General features: G+C 38.8%; 2 protein-coding genes across 3 annotated transcripts; both read right to left on the reverse strand.

Annotated features, from left to right (window-relative positions):
- Positions 1–23: 23 nt before the first annotated feature.
- LOC120739130 lies at positions 24–3,458 on the reverse strand. The gene is made up of 5 exons (XM_040040815.1): positions 2,925–3,458; positions 2,108–2,815; positions 1,884–2,009; positions 1,748–1,791; positions 24–1,656 (listed from the first exon to the last, which is right to left on the reverse strand). Exons 1-5 carry the CDS (start codon positions 2,977–2,979, stop codon positions 1,537–1,539), a joined length of 1,053 nt encoding a protein of 350 aa, XP_039896749.1. The 5' UTR covers positions 2,980–3,458; the 3' UTR covers positions 24–1,536.
- Positions 3,459–7,454: 3,996 nt separating this feature from the next.
- LOC120739129 lies at positions 7,455–10,519 on the reverse strand. 2 transcript variants are annotated; one of them, XM_040040813.1, is made up of 5 exons: positions 10,130–10,519; positions 9,328–10,035; positions 9,018–9,143; positions 8,888–8,931; positions 7,455–8,791 (listed from the first exon to the last, which is right to left on the reverse strand). In XM_040040813.1, exons 1-5 carry the CDS (start codon positions 10,182–10,184, stop codon positions 8,669–8,671), a joined length of 1,056 nt encoding a protein of 351 aa, XP_039896747.1. In that variant the 5' UTR covers positions 10,185–10,519; the 3' UTR covers positions 7,455–8,668. The 2 variants fall into 2 exon arrangements, with proteins under 2 accessions (XP_039896747.1, XP_039896748.1); XM_040040814.1 differs by having other exon boundaries at positions 7,457–8,788; positions 10,130–10,512.
- Positions 10,520–11,270: the final 751 nt, after the last annotated feature.

Below are 11,270 nucleotides of genomic sequence, written 5' to 3' on the forward strand. Positions count from 1 at the left end.
GAGAGTCAGCCAGTTTCATCGTAGCCCTTGATGGTTTTTGCAAACTTGGTTCTATGATAGGTCTTAAAGGGTTAAAAGCAACTCATGTATGTATAGATATAGACATGCATACCAGGAGCCAAGCTATTGGAGAGATTAAAAATCAACTAATAGAACCTTAAAATCAACTCTGCATTTAACTGTCAGCCAATGTAAAAATGCAAATATCAGAGTAATACTCTCTCTCTCTCTTTTTGGTACCTGTCAGTAGCTGCAAGTACTTCTCTTGCAGCTGCAAGGTGGAACAGGCCATTCAGAATCAGAATACTTTATTAATCCCTATGGAAAGTATGTATTTACAGTTGCTCCAAGACAATAAGAACAGTAACATGCTGAACATGTGAGCATGCTAACTTAAATAATACAATATATTACAAGTTTACAAAATATAAGAACTAGCTATAATAAATAGAAATAGCTAAATTATAAATATCCAGAACATAGAGAGAAACGACATGTATATGATTGACATTTTACTTTAAAATGAGAACTTTGTTATTTGTTATTTTCACTGTAGAGACCTCAGTCGGCTTAGAAGATAGAGACGACTCTGGAATCCTGTCGAGCTTGATCAAGATCAGAGGTCAGATTTACTGAAAATCTTATGAACACAATAACTCATTTCTACTTAAATTCTTGGATGACTTTGAATATTTGTGAGGTCAGGGGGAATGTGTTCTTAAATTCTTGTGAACACCATAAAGTGATAGCATACATTTATATTTTAGACCTACAGGTCAAGGTCAAAGATCAGGTTTTTCTAAGTGTCGGGAATGTGACTCAAGAAGAATGTCACTTGATATTTTCAAATTTATACAACACATCTAGTAGGGGGCTGAGGGATTGCACTAGTAGCCACCAGTATATTTATTTTTAGAAAAAGGTGTATATAACCATTTTACTGGTTCATCTTCTATTTGCTGTGACCTATCTCTTGACAACGCTCTGCTATAGTGTCAAATTAATTGCAGCAAATTCCTAGATTGGCTCTGGTACTAATCTGTATAGTACCTGAAGTAGTCACACTGGCTCAAAACACAAGATCATTGATGTTGCACTGACAGAGATAAAATGAAAAAGATCTGCAGCCATAGCCTAGCAGCTTTATTTAGTCACAGTGCTGGTTTTTTACTAAATGCGAATGCATAAACTCCAACAAAATGGTTCAAAAAAAGAGAATAAAACTGAAACCTTGCAATTTGTTTGTAGTCTGGCACGAAAACTTCATTCATGCGGGTTTTTTTACAACCTTGAGATCAAATATTTAGTAAAACGAATGCATACTGTTCAGAAATGTATATGTATTTAAAAGTAATCATTCCTCAAGTAACAGCCAATAAATCCTGTTGGAATATGAATGGGAGACAAGCAGGACATGCATTTGCCCGATTTTCCAGTTGCAATTGGGCTAGAATGTTAGTACTGGTCATAAATTGTATTGAACAGAATGTAGAATTGTTTTGTCTGCTCGACATTGAAATGTTGAAATGTCCATATTTACTGCTTTATGCTGGAGTACACACATTCACTCTTGCTGTTGTCTTTCTGTCTTCTTGACTTGTTAAGTTTCTTAGCACTTAAAGCTGCATAATGGAGGCTGTCTGCATCTTGACAAGCCTGTCAAGAGAATATGCAAAAGTCATTTGAGATATTTCCTTCACAGAAATTTAGCATTGTTTTATTAGTAAGTAACTGGGATTTGATTTACCTCTGAATTTGTTGTTGAAGGAGTTGGTAATCGTGCACGAGACTCTAATAGTCAAAGACAAAAAAATACTTAGATCCAAAGGCTAAAAGATAAATGTAACAAATTCAAGCTATCAGGCACAAGCAGTACCACATACCTGGGCAAAGGCAGTTGTTTCTCTTCATTGTCTTGCATACTGAGAAAACCAGTAGGAGAACCAGGATGGTACTGAATGCCAAAGCTCCACTCAAGTAGTACACCAAGACAAGAAAGTCTGCCTCACCTGCAGTTAGCCAGTCATCAGAAAGAGATTTTTAGCTTATATGTATCTTCTCACAAAAAGTGATCAGAATTGACTGTAAATGACTCTTCAGTACTCACGGCTGAGATCCAATCTGGTCCCGTTTCCAAACACTATGTGTCCACATGAATCAACAGCACAGTAGTAGGTCCCAGCATGAGACATGTTCAGATCCTTCATTGGCAGTTTGTAGACACAAGCGTCTGCTTGTGGGTTAGTTTTCGTCCTACAATAATCATTTTTGCCTCCATAAGTGTAAATCAGTCCTGGAAGAGATGCTTCTGTTTCTTTGAACCAGTAAACACTGTGTTCTTCATCACAGGTCCCAGTGTGTACCGTGCAGTTCAAAGTCACGGAGCCTCCTGGCTGAATGCTCTCAGATGGTGACTGCTGCACTAAAGCTGGGTTTTTCAAACCTGCCTCCCTTACTTTGACAATGGTACCCTCTGCAAAAGTTAACACAAATCTATAGCTGCATGCACAGTAGTAAGTAGCTGAGTCATTGATTTTCAAATCTGAAATGTTCAAGTTATTTCTTCCGTTTTCTGTATCCAGTGTGAACCGTGGGTTGTTCAGGAATTCATCATGAAAAGTGATTTTTGTATCGTACAAATAGAGCGTAGAGATTAGCCTCGGTTTCTGTCCCAGAGTTTGCTTATACCACAAGATCCACGCTGAATCGTCACCTTCATAGAAACAATGCAAACTAACATTTTCTCCAACATCAGCTAAGATAAAATCTTTGTCTTGATAAACGGATGCCTGTGGTTGCAGATGGGTCTTCTGGACTACAATAAAAATCAAAATAAAAGCAAATGAAAAGTCAGGTCAACATATTCATTTCCTTAAGAGGTGAAAACTTGAAGAGATGTTAAAAAGAACAGAAACAGAACTTACCCATTTTCCCCAGGAACAAACATGTCAGATAAAAGACAAACTTTGCAGGTGTCATCGTGTTCAAATCGTTGTGTCAAATGAAAAGAATCTTGATGCTTTCTCCACTCTGAAGACCCAAGACTGATCTTGATTGGCCAGTCTACAGTGACACTGTACGTCCTACTGTGGAAACATAATCACATGTTCACAACCACCTATGGTGTAAAGTTCATAATATCATGAGTATATATGACAAGCATTGAGGCTCTTGACTAGTGCAGTATATGTTCACTAAGGAAAATTACATTAATATCATTAGTTTACAGCTTAGAGACTGGTGCCACCTTAGAGTGGATTCTGCTCAGTATTTGTCACTGAAACATGAATGTTTAGAGTGTGCATTGTAATTGTCCAAATGGCTTTGTATTAAAGCAGAAAGACCAACATATTTGAAAATTTTAAATCACAAATTGAAATCATTGCATCCCAAATACTTTTCAAATTAATCTTTTATTTCACTTTTAAATTTTACGTGAAATTAATTATTATCAATTATTTTTATAGAAATGCTTGTTTTGAAATGTGTTGTTTTTTCTTTGCTTTGAGCAGCAGGGAACAAAAAGCTGTGTAAGATAGTGGTACAAACACAACCCACACACAAAACCTCCAAATGTGCATAGGTATAATGGCAGTAGTCGTAATGGTAATGCAATTCAAGTGATGTGATTTCATCAGCTGAATAGTTTTAAATTATCTGCCAAGGAACTTGGATGTTATGTTCGATTTATTTTTGTTGGTTTCTTTTTTATTTTTGCTCATTGGAACACAAATACCCTTGTTCAACTAGTCTGTTCTCTTCATTGATGTAAATATTACTCTAAATATTTCACCCAAGTAGTATTACGATACCTGAAAATCCACCACTTTTGGTGGCATGTTTAAAGGTGCTAATGGTGTATTTATGTGGGTGTGGAACTACCTTTACATCCTGCACAAAAACCACACGAGCTGCTGCACAGACAGAGACAGACTTCTTCTTTTCTGCATTCACACTGATGCAAGTCAAAGCTTGTAGCTCTAGAGCACTTGACTATTGTGGCTCATCTTAAATGCTATCCAAATTGAATGAGTATTTTAAAATGATTTTATCTTGTGTTTCCTCAGCCCAGCAGCCAGAGCTGTGTGCCTTTGTTTGTCAGATTCTAGAGATTTAGTTATGGACACTTTGTTCTACTTCTTAACCACAGAGGATCTGTCTCTCATGAAACCCTTCTGCAGCCAGTAAACATCATCCTGGGCTTCCAACCTTCTTTTTGAATGGAAGGTTCTCTTTACATGCTTTTTTGATCTTATACCCAAATGTTAATAGTATTAAGGTGCGACAGTGGCACGCTCAGTGGTTTCTGTCATACTGGTACTGGGGATGGTGAGTAGAGCTGTGTTAATGTCTGCAAGATTTTCTTCTGGTAGAAGTTTGTCAGTGAGACAGTGAAGTCTTGGACATTTCTGTAGAAGAAGCATTATTTATAAGAGGTGGTTGGGTTTCATCTATATCAGGGGTCTCAAACTCAATTTAGCTAGGGGCCGCTGAAAGCACAGTCAGCTTGAGGCTGTGTTGCATAAGGTTTTCCACAAGAAAACTATTGTTAAAAAATTCCAATAGTCTCAAATCTATTATGTATAACACAAAAATAAATGAACAAATTAAGAGTTAATAAGTTGTGGTTTCTTCGGTCTTCTATATTTGCTGTATTCAGATTCAAATGTCTGTATTAACAGTTCTTTAACCTTTAACCTTCTTTTGAACATGGATGGAACAGTGAAGAACATGAACTGTTCATCTGAATGTGTCTCGCCTAATCCTTGCAGCTAGAGACCTGGCAGGGCTTCCTTTCGCATAGCCGGGCCACATTTTCAATCAATCCATCAATCACCTTTATTTATAAAACACTTTAAACCAACCACAGCTGACACAAAGCGCTGTACGTTGGAACCATAAAATAAAATTACAGAACATATAAATAAAAGCCAAATAAAACAAAGAAAAAATAATTAATTAAATAACTAATTTCATTTCAACTGAAAACTAAGTCTCACTGAGATTAAGAGCCAAAGAATAAAAGTGGGTTTTAAGACACGATTTAAAAGTGGACAGTGAAGGGCCCTCTCTAACGTGCCAGGGCGAATTATTCCATAATTTTTGAGCCACGATAGAGAAGGCCCCGTCCCCTCTGAGTTTCCTCCTGGACCTGACCCGAGAGACCGACAGGGCCAACCAAGCTTTAATGTCATATAGGCATGTCATGAGAGGTTTGGCCTGAGGGAGGAAGCAGTTGAGACCCTCAGTATGTCTTAAAGATGTTCATCAGTAAGTCTGGTCTTGTACTTGGACTTATTGAAGTTCAAAGTGGAGAAGAGCTTTTCGCTGAAGTACGTGCTTCTAAAAGGCACATGGGCCGCTTGAACATTCAGGAAAGCCGAAGGAAGCTAGGGGTCAGTTCTCTCAAAAAATGCCCAAGCTAGTCGGCTTTTCCACTCACCTCCCTGATCTTCACTTTGAGTTGCACTGCAGCTTAACGAGCTTCATTTGAAGCACAGAAGGGGCATCATCATCAAAGGAGAAGGGGCTAGCAAAAATTTGAAATGTGACTCTGTGCGTCTTGAAGTCTGCAAATCTGTGATCAAATTCCTCCTGTAGCCTCAAAATGACATCAACATACTTCTCACCACTGAATGGTGTGCCTGCATCCACAAGTGCCTTGCAATGCTGGGAAATGTCAGGAACGTCTGAGAGAGCTGGGTTTTCCACAACGCACGTTTTGTGGAGAATGCTTTCTTGTTGTCATAGGCAGGACTGACACGTTGCCCCTGGCCTTGTAAGTTCTTGTTCAGTACATTAAGCTTATATCTGATATCAACAAGAAAAGCCAAGTCCACGAGCCATTTGGGATCACTTAGCACAGGAAAAGCCACTCCATCTTTCTTCGTGAAGGCTTTCACTTCTGCTATCAACTCCAAAAAATTGTTTCAATACGTTTCCCCTGCTGAGCCAATGTGCTTCAGTGAAGTAGAGCACATCCTATATTGTGACTCCACTTCCTCTAAAAAAGCACGGAACCCTTCAGTGCTTTAAGCTCCTGGATCTGATTTGGTTGATGCATTTTGCAATGTTTACATCACTTTGTCAAACTTCAGGCGTTTGCTGCAAAGGACCTGATGATGGATAATGCAGTGCAGAGCAATAGCCTCCTCCACACCCTCCTTACCAGTCCATTTTTCCTCCCCGTCATTGATGGCGTTCCATCAGTTGTTATTCCAACAAACCTCTTCCATGGCATCACACAGCTTGTGACATATCTCCTGAGCGGTGGTCTGGCCATGCATTGGAATTGCTGTAAGCAAGTACTCCATCACCTCAAAGCAGTCAACAACACCTCGGACATACACTGCGAGCTGAGCAGTATCGGTGATATCTGTGGTCTCATCAAGAGCGACTGAAACACTGAAACATTTGGCTTTCTCACACAGTTGGTCTTAAATGTCACTTGACAGGTCAGAAATGCTGATGTTGCTAAACTGACCTTTCTTTTCTGGACAGACTATATTTGCAGCCTGCAATATGCACTTTTTGACAAATTCACCCTTGTGAATGGCTTTCCTGCTTTAGCAATCATCTCACTAACCACATAGCTAGCTTTCACTGCTGCATTATTCTTTTTGGTTGCTTTCTTGAAGAAATCTTGTAGCCTCAGTAGATGTTTTAAGATTGGCAACCTGGTTGGCTTTCTCGTCTCCCTGGTATTTTGCATACACCGCAGCATGTCTAGTTGTGTAATGACGATTCAAATTGTATTTCTTGTGCACTGCAACTTTCTCTGTGCAAATATGACACGCTGCTGTGCTCAACAAAGAAATATTGCATTTCTCACTTTTCCCGATATTGTCTGTGGTCATCACCAACCTTTTTCTTCACTGCAGGCTTTGAAAAAGAAATGTTTGGGGCTATGCAATATGTACATAATTCTACTTGGTGTCATTGTTGCATTGAAGTTTCAATCCAATGTTTAGCCAAAGCACGGGAACATCTAAATGCATAGAGAACGTAATTTCAGCGTCTTTTTCTTGTAACCGCAGCATGGCGATCGGCGGATTAAAGCCCGGTAGCAGTCTCCTTTGTTTTTACCCTCGATGTTCATATCTTTCAGGATGACATTAACACCATGGCATTTGTAGATGGTAGAATGTAGAGGGTTAGTGAGCACAAAAAGGCGACTGTTCACGGACTGTTATCCGCCGTACTGTTGTTACAGGGAAAAAAAGCAGAAATGACACCGTGCTGTTGTTGATGTCATTTGTTTTGACTACTTTTACAATATATATAAATATATGTAATGTACATTGTATGAGGACTTGTACCTATGCCACCGGCATGTTGGTTAACACTGTTGCTTCACAGCTAGAAAGTCCTGAGTTCAATTCCACCATCAGACCAGGGTCTTTCTGTGTGGAGTTTGCATGTTCTCCCCGTGTTTGTGTGGGTTCTCTCTGGGTACTCCAGCTTTCTCCCACAGTCCTACAACTTAAGTAAGCTCCAAGACTCACAAAGAGCAATAACTTGAAGCAAATGCTTTCTGTATCAGTCTCTCACACTGTTGTGGAGAAAGTTTGGCTCACTTTTCCTTACAATTTTTCTTTAGTTCACCACAGTTCATGCGTTTCTCTCTTGCAAAACCTTGATTCTTTTATCATTTAGCTGTTCCGTTGTAGATTTGCTATGTTTGGGTCACTGTCCTGTTGCATAATACAGTTAAAGCCAAGCTTTAGCTGTTGGACACGCCTGACATTGACACCCCCCTCCCCAATCAATTAATCAACACCCCTTCGACTTGACAATTATTGCCAGGTGTTTTGTGCTGACGCTATGTTTCGTTTTCAATGACAGTGGTGTTGTGCCAAACACATCCATTTTGATTTACTCTGTCTAATAGATATTATTGAACAAGACATGTTGTTTGTTCTAATGCAACTTCCCAAAAATATCCCACGCTGATGGGTTCCTTTCAAAAAGGACTTTTTTCCTGGCAACCCTTCAAAAAACCTAAACTTGGTCTGTTTTTTGTGATCATGTTCTCAAGAACATTTCGTATGCTAACTGAAAGGTTTTGGCTTTGTAGAGGTGGTCACACTTACTGATCACCTAATGAAGTGTGTTTCACTGTCAGCACCTGGCAGCTACTTCCCCTTAGTTCCTATGAAGGCAAAATCCGAGACTAGTGATAATAACCTATAGAGAAACTAAATCTCAACAACAAACTTTTGATGTTTAAACTACATGCGCAGTATTTAGAGTTGTTAAAGTATCAAAATAATTATTGGCAGCTTTTCTGGCCACAGCCACCTCCTAATTCCACTGCTGGTCTGGGATAAGTGAGGACTGTCACATGTACTGTACGTTACACAGGGAGCAACCAGATACCCAAAAGAAGTAAACACGCATTCGCTCAAGTTCTTCATAATGACATTTACTTTATTTTGTGATTAAACACATGGCAAGAATTCCAGAGCATTAAATGAAATGCATCAAAATCAAGAAATATGTGATATATTTAATCTGTCAAGTCTATAAATCACTATAAAGGAATAATATTAGGATATCCATCATGAAATTACAAACAAAAACAAACAAAAAAGACCCAGAAACCGTTTTTAAAATCAAAATTGTACAAGCACTTCTCTGTAACAACTATAAAGAAAGCAAAAGACAGTCATTGCTTTACACTGGAGTACACACATTCACTCATGGTGTCATCCTTAAGTCTTCTTGATTGTTTTCTCTGGTTTACACGTAAAGCGGCATAATGCAGGCTGTCTGCATCGTTGTAACCCTGCTAACAAAATAATATATTAATACATTGTAACTGCTTCACATGTGCATTGTACTGGAAGATTTGTGCTTGTGAAAGTTACACTCCAGTGATATTTACCTCTGCATTGGTTGTGTGAGGAGATGACTGTCCTACATGAGACTCTGAAGGTAAAAGTTGAAGAAAAAGTTATTTTTTTAACAAAAAAGAAAATACAGATTAAGCTTTTAACAATGAAAATACACTGTACCTGAATATTGGCTGCAGTTTCTCCCATTCATCTTGCATATCAGGAAAGCCAGAAAGCCAGAAAGAATCATGACGAATATCAAAGCACCACCCAAAAAATACACCAAACCCAGTGAGTCCACGTTCCCTGTAAAACGTGAAAACAAGTTCACAACTTAAACCTTTTTTACAAAGTTAAAATAAATACTATTGAGTAAAATCAGACCATTCCTGGTAGAAAATCTGCTCACTTTGAAAGTCCAACTTTGTCCCATTCCCTGTTGGGGGGGATCTACAGTATTTTTAGTAAGCTTAGCCTTGACGTTACTCACGTTCAAAGTCCAGTTTTGTCCCCTTTCCAAACAGTATGTGTCCACATGAGGCAACAGCACAGTAGTAGGTCCCAGCATGAGACAGATTCAGACCGTTCATCGGCAGGGTGTAGACGCAGGTGTTAGTTTGTGTTTTAGTTTTTCTCTCGCATGGATCATTCCCGCCTCCATGGGTGTAAATAAGTCCTGTTTGTTGAGATTCTTCTGTTTTTCTGAACCAGTAAATGCTGCGTTCTCCATCACAGGTCCCAGTGTGTACTGTACAGTTTAGAGTCACAGAGCCTCCAGGCTGGATGGTTTCAGAAGCAGACTGCTGGACTAGAGCTTTGATGCTCAAACCTTGACTCTTTACAATGACTTTGGTACCCTCTCCAAATTCAAACACAAATGAAAGACCACTTGCACAGAAGTAAGTTGCTGTATCTGTGATTTGTACGTTGGAAATTTGTAAGTGATTTATACCCACATCAGTTTCCAATGTAAAGCGTGGATTGTCCTTGAACTCATCATAAAAAGTTCCATTTTTGTCAAATTTATAGGTGTTGGAAATAAGCTGTAGCTTCTGCCCCAGTTGTTGCTTGTACCAGTAATACTTTGCAGCATCACTGTCATGAAAACATCGCAAAATCAACGAGTCTCCAACATTAGCAGATATCAATCCTTTCTCTTGATGTAAATTTCTGGGTTGTTTTAAATGATTCATCTGAGCTAAATGGGGTAAAGAGCAGAATTATTTTTAACCAGAATAATACATTTAAAACATAAATAGTTGTTATTGTTTTTTAAATAAAATGCAACTTACTAAATTCCACCAAGAAGAGGCATGTCAGATAGAAGACAAGCTTGGGAGATGTCATCTTGTTGAAATTGCCGTGTTGAGTGAAAAGCACTGCTCTACATCCTCACTCTCTTCAGAGACAAGACTGTTTTGATTGGCCAGGAGGGTAGATGATCACATCCACCTACAGAAGCAATCTTAGCTCTATGAGAAGAATCAGTTGGGTGAAACTATTTGACGTACTTTAAGGCTTCTGACACTTTTTCAAATTGAGCTTTATGCAACATATTAGAATAGAAAGAGTTCTTTGGCACATGAATTAACATCATATTGTTCTACAGAATAACTGCAGTCAGTAATTATATACATGGCTTATCCTGTGAAAGTATATTTCCGGACATCAGCAACACATTGCAAGGCATCAAACAACCCGTCTGTAAAAGTGAACTAAAAAAAACACAGTTTCTAGTTTTTCATAGATTTTATGTAAAATATTGATTTAGCTAGCGTGACATTATCCATTAGATAGCAAAGTCCTATTGTAAATTCTCAAGTTAAGTCTTCTAAACACACACAACTGAGCCAAGAATTCTCCAGACTTCATGTAACAATGTAAACAATGGCTAGTTAGCTATCTTAGTTCTCACCGATTCCAAAACAGCGAGTTTCAAAATTCACTAAACCAGCGGCAAAAGAAAACCACAAATGTGCTAAGACAGAAATTTGCTTACCGGACTGGTTTCCTCCGCTGTAACCAATAGCCGCTGTAGTTCCGGATAATGGCTGCGGTAACACAATGCATCAGAGCAACTTCCATCAATAATCGCCATCTTAGGCCCAGTTATGGACACGTGATTGGACAGATGCCGCGTGTCATAAATTTGGGGTCACGTGGGGTCTGGTCTTGCAACTTCTGGCATCATTACTGTGATTCTATTGGCTCAAATGATTAAAAAAAGGTGTAAATCAAACAAATCGCCCAATAGAAGCCAAAGCTACAGCTCCTCAGAGTTTAAAGCACCAGAGGCTGTTTAACCTTCCCATGCGCATGGCAGAAAGGGCACGCTGCCTGTGAATGTGTGTTTAATTCTTCAAAAATATATTTTTTAAAAACAAACATTTTTAGGCATGTTAATGAAATTAAATCATTTCTGCTGTTCCATAC

This window comes from Simochromis diagramma, unplaced genomic scaffold (genome assembly GCF_900408965.1).
Source record: "Simochromis diagramma unplaced genomic scaffold, fSimDia1.1 OVJJ01000317.1, whole genome shotgun sequence".
Lineage (NCBI taxonomy): Eukaryota > Metazoa > Chordata > Actinopteri > Cichliformes > Cichlidae > Simochromis > Simochromis diagramma.

Coding starts and splice junctions, on each gene's coding strand:
- LOC120739129 (XM_040040813.1), bottom strand. CDS start 10,184: ATGACATCTCCCAAGCTTGTCTTCTATCTGACATGCCTCTTCTTGGTG. Junction 10,036..10,129: donor CCTCTTCTTGGTGGAATTTA/GTAAGTTGCATT, acceptor TACCCCATTTAG/CTCAGATGAATCATTTAAAA. Junction 8,932..9,017: donor AAACTGCAGCCAATATTCAG/GTACAGTGTATT, acceptor TTTTACCTTCAG/AGTCTCATGTAGGACAGTCA.
- LOC120739130 (XM_040040815.1), bottom strand. CDS start 2,979: ATGACACCTGCAAAGTTTGTCTTTTATCTGACATGTTTGTTCCTGGGG. Junction 2,010..2,107: donor GACCAGATTGGATCTCAGCC/GTGAGTACTGAA, acceptor GGCTAACTGCAG/GTGAGGCAGACTTTCTTGTC. Junction 1,792..1,883: donor AAACAACTGCCTTTGCCCAG/GTATGTGGTACT, acceptor TTTGACTATTAG/AGTCTCGTGCACGATTACCA.